This window comes from Atheta coriaria, unplaced genomic scaffold (assembly GCF_025399875.1).
Source record: "Atheta coriaria isolate IRGN ID8LTWV9N9 unplaced genomic scaffold, Caltech_Dcor_3.1 hic_scaffold_7_pilon, whole genome shotgun sequence".
NCBI classification, from domain to species: domain Eukaryota; kingdom Metazoa; phylum Arthropoda; class Insecta; order Coleoptera; family Staphylinidae; genus Dalotia; species Dalotia coriaria.
Window position 1 is genome coordinate 2,895,172 of NW_027045449.1, and position 19,431 is coordinate 2,914,602.

The 19,431-nt window shown below is 38.7% G+C and overlaps 1 protein-coding gene across 7 annotated transcripts in view; it reads right to left on the bottom strand.

Annotated features, from left to right (window-relative positions):
- The window catches only part of CadN (neural cadherin), a 133,814-nt gene extending 114,496 nt beyond the window's left edge, over window positions 1–19,318 (bottom strand). For all 7 annotated transcript variants that reach the window (XR_010549327.1, XM_065308383.1, XM_065308385.1 and 4 more), the window contains exons 1-2: window positions 19,180–19,318; window positions 10,893–12,295 (exon numbers count right to left, since the gene is read on the bottom strand). Coding sequence is in view for 6 of the 7 variants with exons in the window: in XM_065308383.1 (XP_065164455.1) it covers window positions 10,893–12,249 (1,357 nt within the window). In the remaining variant the exon portion in view is untranslated. The remainder of the gene's footprint in view (window positions 1–10,892; window positions 12,296–19,179) is intronic.
- Between the last annotated feature and the right edge of the window lie 113 nt (window positions 19,319–19,431).

The window sequence follows — 19,431 nt, forward strand, 5'->3', positions numbered from 1 at the left end:
TCCGCCCTTTTTTGTTTATCGCCGCCGCCGGAGCATGACGGATGACGGCGCGCGGGGTTTTAATCATGCTAATTAATAGCCACAATTATGACAACACAAGGCAACACTCCGACGACACTTAATTTCCACCATCTTAAGAAGAATAAAGAAGTGTAAAATATTTTAAACGGAAGAAAATAAAGAATTTAGCATGAACTCGACCGAGGTGACTTCGAAGGACCTTCGGGCGGGTTGAGGTTAGATCTTATTCTTTGATTAGCATTCTGCGAACTGTTTGAGAGCATTTACATACAAAACTCTGCAGAAAACACAGAATAATCAATATTTACTGCCTAGATAATAAAATTTACTTTTAAGGTTAATATTAGAAAGAAGTGTATTAATCATTTATAACTCACGGAGTCAATAAATCTAGGAGTAGACAATTTTGCAAAGGTTGCGTCACATTTAAGTCGTACCCAAGTCCAAGTCCACGAATAAAACTGGCGATTCGCATTCACGTATTCATCGAATGGGAAAACAGCAAACTTTTGTTTTATTTAATCTGATTTATGTCCCCCGATTGGATCTGCCGCCACACGCAAAGTGCAGGCGCACAAAAACTGATTTTAATTTTAAATTTCGAATTCGACTTTCAATACTCTACAATGTGTCTGCATAATTTCTGCAAATTGAATATTGCAAAATCGCAAAATTACATTTCGAACGTATTGCTGTAATTAAACGACATTTTTTTATTTCCGCGTTTTTCATCCCGAGTGAAGTTTTGTTCGTACGTGATTTACATTTATATTCATGCGAGTTTTAGTACTTGTTTTGCGCGCCGCACGTACGGCGTTTTGCGCTTGCTGGTGTTCGTTAATTTAACATATTTGTTCAAGCGTGCAACAACAACCCTTATTTTTTATACATCAGGGTCGGTGGCGTAAAAAGATGCAGCGGAAATGTAGGTTACAACGACCCTCACAAAATTCGGGTTCGAATCACAATTCAAACACACAAAACTAACATATGGTAAAATATTTACGAGTATGTGCAAACACATTGTATGTGAGTAAATTCCTTCATACATATCCCAATTTATTCAATTGAAAACTCTCTTGCGTGAAGTGCGACCCTTTTGTGTGGGATTTAATTTACAATACGCGTAATTAGACGCAGAATATAATTAAATTTCACTCATCTCATCACATCTTACTTTTCTAATTAAATATATTTATCTCAACATTTATCTTAATAGACGTCATTTGAGGTTATGTCGATGGTGTCTTGTTTTGTGTCTATTGAGCGAAGGTATTCGTGCGGAAGGAAAGTAAATTTCGCGATTGTTTGCGCAAATATTCCTCTTATTAGATAAGAACTCGGTGTTCCGGGAGGTTTATCAAATAATGGAACCGACGGAGCGTCGTGTGGTGCCGGCGCGGCCGGTGCATTTATCGACGCAACGAAATCAAAACTCGTCGACGAGTGGTGCGCGCGCGTCGCGTATTTTTCGTTTTTCGATTCCCTTCGCCGCCATTGTGTGTGCAGCTACAACAGTCGCTACGTTTCGCTACGATATCCATCAATAGAATCATTGACTCGTTAATAAATCGCATTCGCAACAACTTGCAGCAGAAAATAGAAATTTTTCAAAAAAAATAATAACAATACATCTATACAATAACGTATCCAATCATTTTAAACAATAGTCCACCGAATGAAATTAATAAATCTCATCGGAATCAATTTATAAACACATCGCGCGTAGTTATTGATGGTGCAGATAACAGAGTGCAAAGTTGTTATGTAAGCGGGAAAATTGATGGAGATTAAATTCGTTCGGGCGTCGCGTATGGAAGTAAAGTGCATGCAACGCAAGAGAGAAAAGTTCAACGCAGGAATATTAAAAAGTAAACAAGTTGAAAAGTACGAGCACGCCCGCATAACGAACCCGGCCGGGAAGTTGTAAACAAAATGCTCAAACAGAACCCAAACGAAGTAGGCACCACTACCACCCACATCGAATTCAACCATTTACCAAGAAATCCAACAACAAAACGGATAAAAAATAAATCGGATTGAAAGGATATACTCTCGGAAATAAACTGGAATTTAAATACATATATAGTAATTAATTGCTTCATGTGTGACTGGTTGCCTGCGCAATGAAGTGAATAGCCTATTCTTGTTTACTTTTGTGCGCACTTTCAGCCGCTCCACGCTTGTAACTATTGTTGCGTGTGATACACGTGTAGTAAGTATGTTTTTCTAGTGTATTCGCGGACAATAAAATACGGTGAATACGATCGGGAAGCGCGCAACAAACGAAACTCATTAATTTTTTACGCGCGCCGCCGACAACGTTCGATAGAAGACCTGAATGCGCACAACAAACGCACGAAAACGCTTTGAATAATGCGATAATGCCCGAGAATCCATTACAATTTATAATGTCTAATCAATAAAACATGAAATATCGACGAGAATACCAAAAATAATTAAAAACATCATCAAAAAACCACCAAAAACGAAAATAAATATTTTTTAATTTGAATTTCTACGTGTGGGTAAATGTGAAATGGTGAAATGTAATATCCGCGACACTTTTCACATCTCTCAGGTTCTCGACGCTTGCGGCACACTCAAAGCGTTTCTACTATTCTGAAGAGATCTTCATAACTCGCGACGGGCCTGACATGACCCTAGCAGCACAGTGTATGCATAATGCGTATGATTGTATGTCTGTCCCGACTCCAGGTTTAATTAAGGCCCCGGCGTTTGGGGTGGTCGTAATTTTTGCCCGGCGTACCTTCGCACGCGTTTCATGAGCATTTTGCGATGCGCAACGCAACGAAGCGGAACGTAACCTAACAGCAAAATACTGATATTAAACTAACCTCAACTTTGTGTGTGCTGGTGAGTAAGGACACCCAAAGCGCAGTAAATTAAACTTTTGTTTTATTTTCAGTTAGATATTATAATTGTAAATTTACGCATTTTCTAGGTAAATAAGTAGCTACTGTGCAGGTTGTTGGATAATCTGAATGTGAGTTTATATTTTTATTTTTTGTTGTTTTTTCGCCTTGTGAGGTATGAGTACTAGTAAAGCTTTGGAATAGTCAGATAGTGTTTTGTTTTAATTTCGCTGCGAGCACACTATAATGTCGGGTTATTATTAAATGCGTGCGCATGGGTTTAGTCAGGAGGATGCAAAGCGTAAAGGTAAAAGATGAGCGGTGGCTTCGTGGGTGGTTGTTAGAGGTTAGACTCGTTTTTGATTTATACACACGCGCGCAGTGTGATCATCATTATCATGTAATCGATAAAATATTTATGATTAATTACTTTTCGTATTAAAATTTCTAAATATTGTCATTTGTATTATGATAAATTACTTGGAGATTTCTATAGTTACGTCTATATTATAGCGATTACATTACGTTGAGAAGAAAAAATATTCCCGAAAAGGTAACGCACGAAAAAGCAGGCGCAAGAAAACAAATCAATTTTTATTCCACACCGGAACGCCTCGGCTTAAGCCCACAGAAGGGATATGAACATCGTGCCGGCCTCTTCACGGCCGAATGGAGACTCTGCTCGCGGGGGCTTTTTCGGCATTGCTCTTTCCACGGTCGGAAATCGCCGGCGGTCGATTTCGAGTCGTGGACTAATTGAGACATTTGTATCGGGACGCCCTTGAGGTCTTTACTCAAGAGCTGGCTCAAGATTCCACTTCTTATCATGCTACCATCGGCGAACTAATGCCGCACCAGCCAAAAACTCGATAAATATTTTAGAAGCTTTGGAAATAAAAAGCGCCTCAAGTATAATATCAAGGGAAATAAGTAAAATAAATTTTGAGAAAATAAAAGTACAAGAGTTAATCTAATTTAAAGACAAAAACATTGATCAATCTATACGAGATCACATTGAACATTGCATCTACCTTTACCGAAATGTTTTCGTGCTCACTCCAAGTAACAACTCGCAGCCCGCCGGGCGTAACACAGACAAATGCTACATTCGTCGTCCAAAGTTCGTTGATTAATGAATGGGCTGCTTAAGCCAAACAAATGTCTGGCAGCGATAATGGACGTGCGCTTTTTTCCCTCCGCCAGGTTTACGTCCACGAATTAAACTTTCTTGTATTGATCATTCTTGATACCGAAACAAACGTGAAAAGTTTAAATGTAATTTTGGGGAAAAAGTTACAAAATTCCTCACTTTTCGTATTTATATATTACATATTATTCTGGACCCTTCGACCCTTATATTCTATATTGTCTGCTACAATCCCCTTTCTTTATTATGACCTTCAAAACCCTGTGTGGTAGGCCTTGGAGCGATAATCCAGCGTGACACATTCGCACACCGGATGTGTACCCCAACCCCACGATATAATTATCGAATTGCATTCGTTCTGTAGATTGTGCGGGGTCATGGTTCAAATACGAGCATGCTTCCTGCACTGACGTAATTATGATTGCCGGAGTCTCCGAGGGGTGTCGATCAGTCATTTACCGACACCCCAAACTCAACACTAACATCGCCCAAGCGCAAATCCCACCTCATCGATTTTATTTACGCTGGTCGTTTTGTTCGCAAAGCGATGAACGCGAGAATATCTGCAGATAGAGAGTTGCAAAAGTGTAGAATGGCATTGGCTGCAAAGTGAAGTTGTTTAACTTGATTTAGAGCCAGCCATTAATCGTCGAAATGAAAAGCAATTGAAGTTGTTTGAATTGTTCGAAGTGCAGAAATTCTAGGAGCTCCTGAAGGTGACACTTTGAGTGTCATTGTAAGAAGTACTAATATTTTGGTTGAATTTATTAAAAATTGTCGTCTAGACGCTCGAAAATAAAATCGAAAATCTAATTTGAAAAACGTCATGACCAAAATGAAATTATGTAAATTCGGTGTGGTCTTGGACTCTTGCCCTTCTGTATAGTGTTCCGGGAAACTTATAAATATGTAATAAAACGTTGGAAAATGCAATTTCGGAAATTGAGTCGTGACTACTGATCTTTTTTTCAGTATGTCTGGTCGCTTCCGGATTGCATGGAGTCAGTTTTGTCGCAGACCGAAGTCGTTTTTTGCTATTTCTTCATCGATTCAAACTTTTTCGGTAAAGCTGGACATGTGTGAGACCTCATACCCTCGTGGTTGGTGGTTGGGAGTTTTCGAGTGGAGGATGCGAGTCGCGTTTTGGGGTATTCGGCGAGAAAACATAATCGTGATTCATCGCGTGTACGTTCACGGAAAGCCGATCAATAAATACCATTTCCCGCAAATGCATTAGAGCAAACCCCTTCTCGCGGCGAGCACACACAATGCGACATGCTTGCGTAAAAGCGCGCCCGCGATGCAGTTACGCCCCTGAACGCCGAAGAAAAGAAAAGAAGAAGCGTTTCGATGTCTACGCCGAAAATGCGATTATCACACATCCACCCACACAGCAGACATTTTAGACATCTCTTCAATCCCATATCCCGCAATCAGGATGAGTGTTTAGTATACTCTCGATTCGATAAAGCAAAATTTATTCCATGCATAACCACAAAACCTCCAATCATGCTTCTGCTGTTGACGTACTGACATTTCAACAACGCCATCTATTATATAAAATCTTTAAAAACTTAAAAATACAAATTTTTATTCCGAAACAATGTGGTACGCTGTGGTACCCATGAAATTACCATAAAGATAACGCCAGCAGGCTATCATTAGTTATGATTAATGTTATTTATCCGCATTAATGAACTATTAATGACGAGTGTGAATAACACATCAAAGAACAGAGCACGAAACGGCACGACGTCGTGCGAACACGACCACTGTCGCTAATTAAGCCTTCATTCGGAAATATGTAAATCGCGAACGTGCGCTACACGTAAACTACATTACGAAGAACGCGTGTAACGTATGTGTAATTGAAGTGCTCCACTCGCAGGTGTATTAAAATGGGGCATGTTGCGTGTCGTGATTGGAACGCGTGTCTTTTGTTGTTCTACCAACAAAACAACTTAAATATATCACAAGAATATCAAAGTAAAAAGAAAAATAGAAAAAATAACGAAATGTTCAAAATTAGTCTTTGTTAGCAATTTAGACCTCGTAGTTTTTAGTAAAAATGAAATATGTGTCGATTTCATCAATAAGATTTGTAAATTTATTTATTTTTAATCGAGAAATACTAGTAATGCACCTTAGCGCCATCTGAGAATCAATTATTTAACTATAACTATGATTAAATCTCTATACAAAGTTTCATCCCTTATTTCACACCCTTTTAGGCAAAATTTTTAATATTTTAATAGTTATGCTTCTATTCGGGAAGAAGACAAATCCAATAAATCATAAATCATCAAAATCTGTCAAGCCGTTCTTGAGTTATAAACGTTGTAACTAACACAACTCTGTTTTATGTATTGCCAACAATTGAAGAAGCGTTGAAATCATTTCATAACCTCAATGTTAAGATGACATTTACGTGCGACTAATAGGCAAGTACAAAAATAAAACTTAAACGCAAAAAAGTAATATTTACCGAGAAAAACCAGTAAATTGATCCGCAGAACTTTATACCCTGTCCCATAACATGAACTAATAGTTGTAAACAGAATATAATGACCGGAAAGATCACAATTTAAAATGCAAATTTTCTCCGATTAAATTCTACCCATAAACAAAAAAACGACACTTACTAATGTATCTCTTGCATGTAACTTGTAAAATGCAACATTTTCTGGATTCTATTTTAAATCCAAATCTTATAACCGAGGATTTATGTAGTCGCGCAGCCGCCACACCGATTTATGTAAGCAATGCACGATTCCCGGCTCGATTGTCGTTTGTTAGCGGCGTTAGAAGGGAATCAACACATACAAACCCACACACATAGTCCACGACGACATGCGTTCCGTAACTCAATCCCTTGATAGAGCTTCAAGCGACTCTGAATAATGTAAATAAATATGCGTTTTACGAGCGTCGCAGCAAACATTGAGCTTTACATGGTAGCATCTTCATGTGATGCGCCTGCTTGAATTCTAACTCTAACAACAAGAAGTAACAAGTAACAGATCTGGTGACCACTGTTCGAACCACTGTTGACTTCGACTCTAGTCGTAGTCGTAATTCGTCGAGGCGATAATTTATTATTCGTACGTGCTGCGTTAACGCCAGCGGTGGGCTTTTGTCTTTTTGTGTTTGTAACTCTAAGGTTTCGCTCGCATCTTTTGCAAGTGTAAAGAGGGGAGTTTTATGTGAGACGCGGAAGGAAAGTTTGCGTGCATCGCCCTCGCGAAGGTGTCTCAACCCTCGAAAACTCTCAGTCTCACAGGATGTCCCAAAACGATCAATCCATCACGAAAACTGCAGACATTTCAACAAAACTTTGAATTTTTCATTTTTTTAAACTAAAATACTGATTTTTTTGTTTGAAAAGCAAAATAAATTTTAAATTTAATTTCCTTTGCATTTTCTGGTTTATTTTCCGTTGCAGTATAAAGTGAAAGCGTAGAAAAGTTGCAATCAAAGTCTCGAAAAGAATGAGGGGAGATCAATGTTTGCGCTGGGGGCTTCCACCTAAACTTGGGTTAAGCCACGTCGGCGAGATGAAAACCGGTCGAAAAGCACACGGAAAGTTTGATTGTCTTATTGATTTCTCCTTCGAGATGCCCACCCTTTCAAAATTCAACCCTTGCACTAACAACATAACAGTGGAGCTTAAGAAATTTTCACGACAATCTTATTAGAATATTAAGCCCCTAACCGAGGCTTAATTGACTGTGACAAGTTATTTAACATTGTATCCCATTTTTTTCTCCATTATAAAATTCATTTATCACTGTAAATTTAAAGTGGCACTTAAACAAAAAGAAATAAAATTAAATTGTTCGCTTTGCGGTTTTGATTAATTTCTATTTGGTCGGCAGGGTAAAAAATGCCCGCACGCATCGGTGTAAATATATGCAAATGCGGTGAATTAGCGCGATGCAATGCTCGATGGGGCGGCATGGATAGCGCGCGAGGTCGGCATACCTTTTGTTGGCTCATTTTTCTTCGCCGGTTGCTACGCTATCTGTGCTATATTGATTTTCGCCACGCCCGAGCCGCGGCACGCGAAAGAACACGTCGGAGCGTTTGAGGTGGGGGAGCGGGTGGCGCTGCCGCCGCCGCCGCCGCCAACCGAGCACAAACGAGCCACGCCGAAGACAGCCAGACACTCGCTGCCAAAACGCCCACTTTCACAAGACACCTTACAAACGCATTCCGATAAGAAAACAGCGAAAAAAAATCAGGAAATGTTCGTTTGAAGTTCCATGAATTAAAATTAACACACACACACACACACGTACGTGGAATTTGCGTTTGATGTTTCACGTGTCTATGCAGAGAGAGATTCATAATTCATGGAAAAGTCGCAAATGGCAAAGGAAAACTTGATTAGAGACAATGCTTTTGATCATTTCCGACGCGAACAATATCCGCACGAAGCTCTCATATAATTATTACCCGTATCGACAAAGCACTAAAAAACTTTGCGCAGTTTTGCGCGTTTTACGAGCGAAATTTCGGCAGATATCGACGAAATAATACGTACGCAGATGAAGATCTGGTCGTAATTCCACGACAGGTTGTCTCAAGTGCCCCTGGAAGCCCGGCAACCAACGAGACACGCTTGATTAAGACGAAGAGAGACACACGGGCGATAAACATCGATCCATTTCCGCGTAGCTCCCCTTGTCTCTTGTCTCTTCTTACGTTTTGCTTTCCGCGTCGATACTCCGCAGCCCGTGTAGCAGTGGTGTGCGTGCGTGAGTGCAATGTGTGTTGCAGCACATAAGTAAACATGTAAAGTACCGCCGAATGGCGAAACGACCAAGTCGCCGTGGCTTTCGCTAAGGCTACTATCAGCGGGGGGAACAATGCCGGGTGAAAATTGGCCAAGTGCCAGCGGCGTTCGCGTTCAATGCACCAGAAGACGGCGGCGGCAAACAATATTCGTTTTTCGCGTGGCGCGGTAAGTAAAAAGGACGCTTAAAAGTTATATTTCATAAGTTTGCGTGTTACCGACGAGGCAAACTCACAAAAAGCAAAAAATAACACCCCAGCAACGTGCCTGAGAGACATGTTGGTTGCCTAACTTTTTCAAATTTATATTATTTATAATACGCCGCCCATCAAAGCACACATTGTGGAAAATAATAAATTCAACCATATGGTGCCATTTTCATACCCCGCTGCGCCATCTATATACCTAAATTCAAAGCTATTCACACCACGGACAATATCAATCTTGATGCAAGTCACCATTATGTTGTCCCAACTTTCCGATGAGCTCTCAACTATGTAGTGCATAAATAGCTTGTTTGCTTGCGCCCATCTTGACCTATAACATGATGGATCGTACAACGCAAACTAACAAGCCAAGAAGATGATGTTAGCGCACAGATCCATATCTATGAGTATACACAACATTTTAGTCATTCAACGATACCTCATTACCATATTTGACAACTCACACCTTCCAATGATCATCACTCACGTGATTCGTATTTATTTCATCGGCATTTTCAAAGAAAATTAAATTTTTTATCATGAAGCTTGATCTCGCAGGTTAAGTTGAGTTAAAATGTGGGCAATGTAAATTTCGAATTAATTGCCGCCTTGTAAACTTGAGTGTTTTATGCAGCGTGAAGGCAGCTGCAGAGGAATGTGACCGATGCAATAAAAATCTAATTGTGGACTTAACAAGCGCCCCCATGTTAATTAATTAAACTAAACGGGCAGTAATTGTCATCGCATTCAACATAATGTAAATGACCCCTAATAATCTTAATAATTAATCAAAAAAATTAAAAATAAAATTTCATAGTTTTAAAACTAATAATAATTTGGCAGTCATGATGTGATACTAAGGACGTAATGGCGGAAGAGATTAATGGCGACCGCCACCCGCGTGGAAATTGCGCTGCGAGAGAAAACGCCGCATAATTACGCGAAATCTTAATCATAATAAATAAGCTCAGCTAAGTGCTCTTCGTTTCCGGCGCGTTTTGCCCCGGCCACGCCCACTTGCAGTCAGAGGTCCTGCCGGCAGGACTCTTTGCATATAGACATAATTCAAACGGAATGCCCACAAATGTCCCAGAGCCGCCCTCTCCGAAATGACGGGGGCGAGAGCAGAGTGGATAAACTAAATCTACAATGGATGTAAAATAGTGCTGTATCCACCATCAGCTCAGGAGAAAAGCAGGAAATCTAATATCTACGAAACTAATACGGCGAGATTATGACTTGCGCTAAAATATTCCAAGGGTTATTCGTGTCCTAAACATGGTTTATGAGCATGAGCATGAGCACGATCATACTCGTAAAAGGCGAAAAATGTCAAATTGAGGTCTGACCGGAAATAAGATGAGTTCGGTTTATGTACGTTTGCAATTTGCCAACAAAATATAATATTTTATCCTAAAAAGCAAAAAAAATAAGTTTATGTAACCGCAAAACTACAAAGTTGAGTTTATAATGCGCTTAAAATTTTATTCCCGGCGTAGGAAAAACGTAGTTATTACATTTTAAGAATTCCGCGTGTTTTCGAGTGTAATTAACGCGAAAAAGTCATAAATATTAACTTTACCTACATTGCGCAGGGACTTACAAACTTGGTAAGCTCATGTAAATCGCCGCGGAATAGAATTTTAATTAAAAAAGTTATTTCCGAATCAAAACTCAACAAAACCTCAAAAACAAATGAATAAATCAATAGTCCAACTTATTTTTCACTTACAAATATTAATAAAATATTATTGTCGGTAATAAACTGTCGGCCATGTTTGTTTTATGACCCCCAATGCAAATTTTAGTTACATTACTAAAAAGTGTAATAAAAAAAATTGACTTACCGCCTTTCTCTGCGTTGGTAATCGTAACCCAAAAGTCAATAGTCTTCTCCGGTCCCAACTCCTCATAGTCCCACTTGCGTTTGACCCTCACCGCCCCATTGGGCTCCACAGTAACCCATGGATTCTCATCTCTAATCTTGAACGTCTCCCGATCTGTTTCCTTTTCAAGTTGAAAGACATTCCTGCCTTCTGTTTCACCATCCGACTCAGTAAACTCAATTCTCTTTGTGGGTCTCACCGCTCTGGTCACTCTACGTTTAGTACGATGCAATTCAACATTCTCCAATGATTGTAAATCTAAATCCAAGTCGACCTTAGGTGGCACCGGTGGTTTATAATGAAAGATAACCTGTGCGGGTCGTGGTGATGTCCTACTAGGCGTGCGTAGATCATGAGCTTCCACAACCAACTGCAACTCAACCTCCTCAGCAGGTTCCTCAGTCAATAAAAGATCCCCAGTTTGTGGGACAATGACTAAAAAGTTACTGGGTGTTACCAGGCGATAAGCAACCTTATCACCATCAGCATCTGTAGCCTCAACCTTTCCGATTAAAGAAAATCGTTTCCATTGGGTTGTCACGTTGTCCCCATCGATGGAATCATCTCCCACGACAAACCTGTAGACTTTTTGAGTGAATACCGGACTGTTATCGTTTTCATCCTCGACGACAATCACAACATTAGTCACAGCTTTGTTTATTCCAGTGGAATCTGTCGCCTGGATGGTCAGGACATATCTATCCACATCCTCACGATCTAATACTTGTGATGTCACAATGTAAACTCCTGCATCTGCTTCTTTAACTGTGATATTGTTGTTTGTTTCCTCTGTTTTGCTATGTTGTAACTCAAAAGCAAGTCCGGTATTACCACCAATGATGCTATAGGTGATGGGAAGCATGTTGAGACCCGCCGTGGCTGCTAACATAGGAACACCTGATACCCGTTGATGTGCTGGATCATTTTCAACCACTCTGCCTGTGATATCAACACTATCCGTTCGGAAACTCAGCATATTCCGACGATCCAACACATAGAGTTGCAGTGTATGTGTTGTGGTGGTATGATTTGCACTTTCCGCTAGGACAGTGAGATCAATCGGTCGGTTTACCAGCGGACTGAGATCCGAGATGGTCATTATAGATCCGTCCTGCAGCATGGTGAAGAACTGCGAGAATCCGTTCTCCATGAGTTTGTAGTTGAGCGCATGGTCGGCGTCGAATTTGGTTATGCTATAACCGGGATGCGCGTCGTGTGGTATCACCGACACGGACTGTTTTTGACTACTAGTGGTGTTGGAGCCACCGGCGTGGACTGCGCCCAGCAGGGCGACCATCGCCCATGCGATCGCAGCCATTTTTCACCTTTGGAATGAATCCTTCACCGCCACATTCAGAATGACTCTGTAAATACAAAAAATAAACAATTATTTAACACAACCAAACTTGTCGCATGGTTTGGAGACTGGATTTTAAAGTTTGGGAGAAGTTTGAATTAACTTAAGCTGAAACTTGTGAAACTTTCGAGTTTTGCCCGGAAGAGAACTAATTAAATACGCAACTATCTAAGAACTACAATACCTCCATCGAATTAAACCGAGTAACTTTCAAGAATTTACTTAGAGATGATCCAGAATTATTTTGTGCTATTTTTATTAATCAAGAGTGAATAAACAGATTTATTTAGTAATTTCATCGTTTAGTTGTGTATTATTCCGTTGGCCGCGCTTTGGAGAAGATATTGTGATAGACAATTGAATTTCTTTGGTCCAAGAGCGAAACGCTGCTTGAGATGAAGACGCATTGTCTCGGTTCGTCTCCTCGGACGGGATGGCATGCAATGCAATGCGATTATCACGCTTGTCGGATTGCGTTCGCGTTCTCAATTTCTCATGATTACGTTATTGCAGAGCGGCGTTTCGAAGGTGATACGCTTTAATTCGCTGCCAGAGACAGAAACAATAACAAAAAAGCAAAATAGAGTTGTAATAAAACAAGATAAGCTAGGGAATATTATTTTCTAGTAGATAATTCCGGAATAACAAGGAAATTCAATTAAATATTGGATTTGTAAATAAAATAGAATCTGGTTGATTAAATCGATATTTGCATTGACTAATTGTTCAGAAAAAAAATATCAGTACTGAAATCATGTAAATCAGTCATTTTTAGATGTTTTATTTATTTTTAACTAATTTTTGCTTAATTAATCTTTGTTTTCAGCGCCATCTCGGATTTAATTATTTAACTATAACTATGATTAAATCCCTATACCAATTTTCATCCCTTATTTAACAACCTGTAAATCATAATTTTTAATATTTTAATACTTATTCTCTTATTTGAAGCACAGACAAATCGAAAAATTCATAAATAAACAAAATCTGTTCAGCCGTTCTGGAGTTATGAATGGTGTAACTAACAAAACTCAATTTTTCCAATTTTTAATATGTTTTGTTCGTGATTAGAAGCGGAAATGCACGATAAACCATAATTCTAGCGATAATTGCACGAAAATTAGGCGCTTTTGTAGAAACAATGAACCCGCTGGGGATTTGCGTTCGAATAATTACCCTAAATAAAGTTTGCTCGCGCAGATATGCATCGCAATTATGAAATTAGTTTCTGATTTATGCGCTCCAAAACGCTCCAATGGTGATAACCCATGCTTAAATATCGATCCGCAAATATTTACTCAACAAATTTATTCTTTTAATTTATTACCGTTGAAATTAAAATTTTACATTTTTTTGAAATATGTGTTGATATTACGTGACTACTCGTACAACTTGTCTCGATTACCTTAATCACTCAATACACACCTAATTTATGTGCAACACGACGTTTTCCACGTATTATAAATGTGCTGACATAATGCAACACATTATTAGACGAAATACGAGGAAAACATTAAACAAAAAATCGACATTTCGCAATCGTTAATGCCATCGCGCATTACTTCACAAGCCGTCAGCCGAGTATGTAAATGTCCGGCACGCGTTTGCTCACTGAGCTAGCTGATTGTTGTGATTCCTCACTTCGATTTTTCAACTTTTTTCAACTCAACCAATCATTACCACCACCACAGTACAACACACCGATTAAATCTATTTTTAAATGCTGCTAGAGGCGAGTAAAAGTCGAAAGAAGAGAGGAAAATTAATCGTTCATTAGTAATGCATCAATAAGCGGCTTTTATCGGGCTTTTATTAGCTTTGTGCGTCCTCAACGCGATTGATACAAACCGGTTGTTCGGGCTCCGGTTGCGTTTGCGTTTTGTGTGGCTTTAATTGATGACAAATGTTGATTGATATAGAAAGAAAAAAACGCTAAATACTTACTCATCAACACATCACTCAGCAGGAAAAAATATGTTTGATTTAATCTGAGAGAAAAATTAATAGAAAAATAAATAGCAAATAATTAGTCGGGTTTGCACGCAGCAATAACTCATGGAATTTATGCTTCTCACGCGGAGTAATTTGTTGTTAAGCAATTTCATAAGTAGTAAAAGCTCCTATTTAAAATCTTTAACATTCAACCCGACGTTAAGCACGTAATTGCTAAATTCCTGCTGATTATGGCAATTTGCACCACAAGTATGCAACCAAACATGCTGTGGAAAAGTGTACAAATCAACCACGCCGATTGAAAATCTCAGCAGCCAAAGTATTCTACACGTGTGTGCATGTGCAGTGGCGTTTTTGCCGGCAGATGAATGAAAAACGCGCGTGTTATTAATTTATTTATAGCCGACGCCGGTCGCGGCATGCCGGCTGTTCGAATATGGCTCGAAAAGCGTGCAGGCGCGCATCCGAGATGCACACGAAACCAAACTTCAGATACGACTTATATTACCATCAGCCACCAACAGACGCTAACGAAGACTCAGACATAGCCAGACAAACGAGATGAGAGTGAATTCATGCGTGGTTGACTCATACGCATTACGTATACTTTTCGCAGAGAAATGTAACAAAAAATTAAAATTGAAAAATTTTAATTTCATGGTCATGTTCATAACATCCTGCTGTTTATATTGGATTGATTTTATCAAACAATAACGTCCGGTATAAATTCCACACGCGAAAATGGATTTTTGTTCGATATTCACATGAATTCTGGTGAAAAACAGGCCGTAGTACAGTGTGTAAGCGTTGTTCCCGTTTTCGATGGTTTGTTGGCATTCTTTGCATTTGCGGTTGGAAGCCGGCGGCCATGTGAATCTTTTGTATTGCGGACGTTCCGCACACACAAAAAAAAAAACACGATGGATGCCTATTTTCACATGGTTTACGCGCGGTTTTTGTGCGAGTAACCTACAATGCAACTGAATGCAATGTCAAAAATAATAAATTAAATTATCAAAAGAAAAACGTTATTAAATCATTATATCTTAATGTTTTATTATTTTAACGGCAGTTTAAAACATAAACTTGTGTTATCTCCGCGATTATAGTGCTTTAAAGTAGAAATATCCATCTATATCTTAAAAAAACAAAATTGTGTTAGTTACAACACTTATAACTCAAGAACGGTTGGACAAATTTTGATGATCTATGATTTTTGGATTCGTCTTGGTCTCTAATAGCATAATAACTTTTAAAATATCAAAAATTATAACTTAAAGGGTGTTAAATAAGGGATGAAAGTTGGTAAAATTGCGAATTTTATTCAAGAAAATAACACTTAATTTCATTTTTACTAAAAAACTACGCTGACAAAAGCTAGTTATTAATAAATAAATTGATATGTTACTGGAGTCTGAACTTGATGATTTACGACCTGCGCCCAGCATTCCGCCACTTAATGCCTGATTATTCCGTAATTAAAGTACCATTACAATATCAATGTGCTCATAACACAGCAACATATAATGTCACACATGATTCTCGCATAACCGGTGTGCGTTATGCTCGGGTAGGAACAGTGTGCGCACACGTCCGTCACCAGCACCCCAATGGTTATTTATGCGCACATGCCACGAGCGACATGATACGCTACCGAAAAGAAGTCGACACTGAGGCGGAAAAAAAAGTAGTTCCCGGGCACCTGGACGCTACCAAACACCCACTTCCGTTATTTTTACATTATACACACACAAGCGAACGCGAATCAAAACAAAAGCATCGGAAGCAAAGAAAACGACAAAAACACACACACACACAAACGAAGGAAATCAAAATGCATGATTTCAACTCGACGAGGGTTTTGTCGGTTTTGCGTCACGTATAAACACTGGGATTCCAAAAAGAAAGGAACAAGAATCAGAGAATAAGAAGGCGGCGCCCGACCACAATAGACCGAGAATGAGGAAAGTAAACAAAAAGTGTGTACAATATAAATATGTGTGTGTACACGTGCGTAGTTCGACGGATTTGCCTCTGATCTACGAACTATTTTTTCGTTCATTCATAACGTTAACGCGGTCGTTAAACGTTCGAAGAAAATCGGTAGCACCGTTTAACTGAACAATAGAATCGAGAAAAAAAACGGCCAAAGTATAAGTAGGTACCGACTATGAGAATTTTTTATTTAAACGTTTTTCTACCTGAGCATTGAACCAAAAATTTAGGGATATTGATGTCTAGTATACCATCAATAACGAGGAAGTTAAAATTAAAGCAAAATAGAGCATGGCACACGCAAAAGTGTGAAGTAATAATAGAGATAAATCATAATCGGTTGGATACCTGCATAAATAAAAATATATATAAAAAATTGAGTGCGTTAACAAGCTTTCAAGGGTTTTAAACGATGTTAATACCTTTTAGGTACCTGCCCTTTAATTATTTTAAAAATTTATATTTTTGTTCCTCAATTTATAACCGGTAAAACCTTTTTCTTCTTTTTTTTTTTTATTGTAAATTCCACTTGAATCTCAAAAAAAAAAGAAATTTTACTACCAGCATATCTTGCTGCATCTTAATCTCATCTGATATTGCGATATCATCTTGTAATATTGCACAAACAAGCGATGAAAACCATCAGCCACCTCATAACATCAAGAACCCAACCGACCTAAGGGCAAACATGTAAATTGCACCTATATCCACTCAATAAAAGTAATAATATTCGAACACGCGTTGAATTTACATGCCTTTTGAAAACATTTTTCAACTTGTTCGACTGGTTACACATTGCAATCGTCCAATTAAAAGTGCAAAAAGAAACGAAACGCGGTTTCAAGTTCTCTTTGCCTTCGGGTGTGTTGTCCAAGTTCCAAGAGACACCAAGTGAACGTTGGTGCATTAATAATAATAATATATTGTTGAGTATTTTCGTGTTTCGTGGTGAGTGCACTGTTGATGAGAGAAACACTGAGACACCGTTGTGGCATCAAGTGCACATTGAATTTCACATTCTAATATTGCTTGTATTCAAGTTTAGTGGTTTCAAGTTACTTGAAGCAACATTACAACATTCTCCACAATCTACATAACCTCAAATCTACTCATGAAGAGAAAAAAAAATAAAAAATAAATAAAAATGCAGTTAAGTGTAATTTACTGATTTATATACAAACAAATCAAAGAAAAATTAAATATTTTCTTTTAAAACATAAAATTCTAAGTATTTGTATTGAATACAAAGATATTTATCGATTTATTCTTGGAATATCCGCCTACACAAGAGCACAATACCTTCCATTGTAAGTAATATCAAATATTTCAGATATTTATCACGAAAAAGGTAAAGTCTGCCGATAGATTCTCCAAATACAAAATGAATGTTTGATATTATGCAAGAGTAGCACTCGTCTGGGTTGTAGTAGTGTGGTCGCAGAATTGCAAACGCAATAAATTAATCAAATTGTCTGAATGAAGCTATTGTTTAACGTCGGTCCGACTTGCAGCCAGCAGCGCTGCTGCGCGCCGGCATCGTGGATGGATGCACTTTGTGTTCGCTTGTCAGGTCGTTACGTTATGCACGAATACAACCGCGAAGCACGATCTTCATCAGTTCATCACTTGATTTGCAGTTTGCGCCGTGCACAAGAATAACATTTGCTTAGCAGTTGAGAAACTAAACTACCAAGACATTCGCCTGTATTGGTTTTTTGCTCATTATTTTCATTTTAATGAAGATTTAAGTTCAATGTCAGGTCAGGAATCATTCTTTTCGGTATGTTTCTATTACTGACATGCAAGTGCACCAAATTTTTATTTCTTTTTAATCTTTTGAAAGAATACACTGAAGGAAATAACAAATCGTTGCGGGCCACCGCTATTATTATCTCGTTTATAATGGAATCGAAATGATGTCGTTACGAATGATTATGTCGCAAGGCGCGCAAGAAGCACGGAACAAATGTGGTGTGAGCATGAAATGAGTTGCGGTCAGCATAGTTTGATCATCCGATCAACACCCGGATTTACAGGTTGATGTTTTGATGTTTTGACATTGGTAATCATACAGATAATTTATGCTTGGAAATTAAAATGATGAGTTCTATGACAAGTTCGCGTAAAAAATTGTCTGGGACATGCGTAAAATGTGAATAATAAATGAGATTATTTTTCGGGGATTATAAAAGTCAATTTGAATGATATTGAGCTAGAGAATTAAGCTTTACATAAGCCAAGCGCGAAAATTAAATCGAAAGACGTTGAGAGATTGCCTGATTTATTATTAAAAAGGTAGGCGGTGTCCCTTTCATGAATTTCAGCGTTTCCTCAACATCCCTGACTCATCCAAGGGATAATTTATATTGAAGTGAAGAGTGGAAAGTCAAAAACCTCCAAAATATTGATTAAACATTAAATAATTTATTTTTTCTTTAAAAAAATATTATTTTAAGTAAAAACTTGATCAATAATCAATTTAATTAATTAAAGATGATATTTTCGCTGTGTCCCAACGGATTGTTTCATTAATTGACCAAAAAATAATTCCAATTGGATATCATTTTTCTACCACCAGTCTGCGGTGTGTGCATGTGCGCGCGACTATTTCGGGGCCGGGTCTCAGCGCCTAGCCGAAGCCAGACAGTGAGCGCGTACCACGCGCGCACCCCCGTAAAATCAATAACATTATCCTAGCGAGCGCAGCAACACCAACCCCTCAACATTACTAACTCTATGCGATGGAGAAAGACGCACGAATACTGCGCGCGCATACCGTGGTGATGCACTCATACATCCACAAGAACCACCCCAATGTAATATTACAACTTATAACAAATTTCAACGTTTCAAAAACATAACCATTATGTTTTTTAAATAAATAATTATGAAAATATTTTGTTGGGTTATAAATATTATTATTATTGAGGTTATGTCACTTACGGTTTGCACACAAATTGGTATTCCACAGATGAAGGCAACACACAATACACAAATAGTTCACGCGCACTTTTGCATTGTCATTCTCAACCGTAACGTATTCGCAGTTTTTCTCGCACAAGATGATAACTTAAACTCCTTTCTGCTGGTGGTTTGAAACTTCACTGAAAAACACGGAAACGAAGCCGCGCACGCACAGCTCCCGCGTGTTTAGAAAACCTCCCACGAACGTTTACGGCACGCTCGTCACCGCGC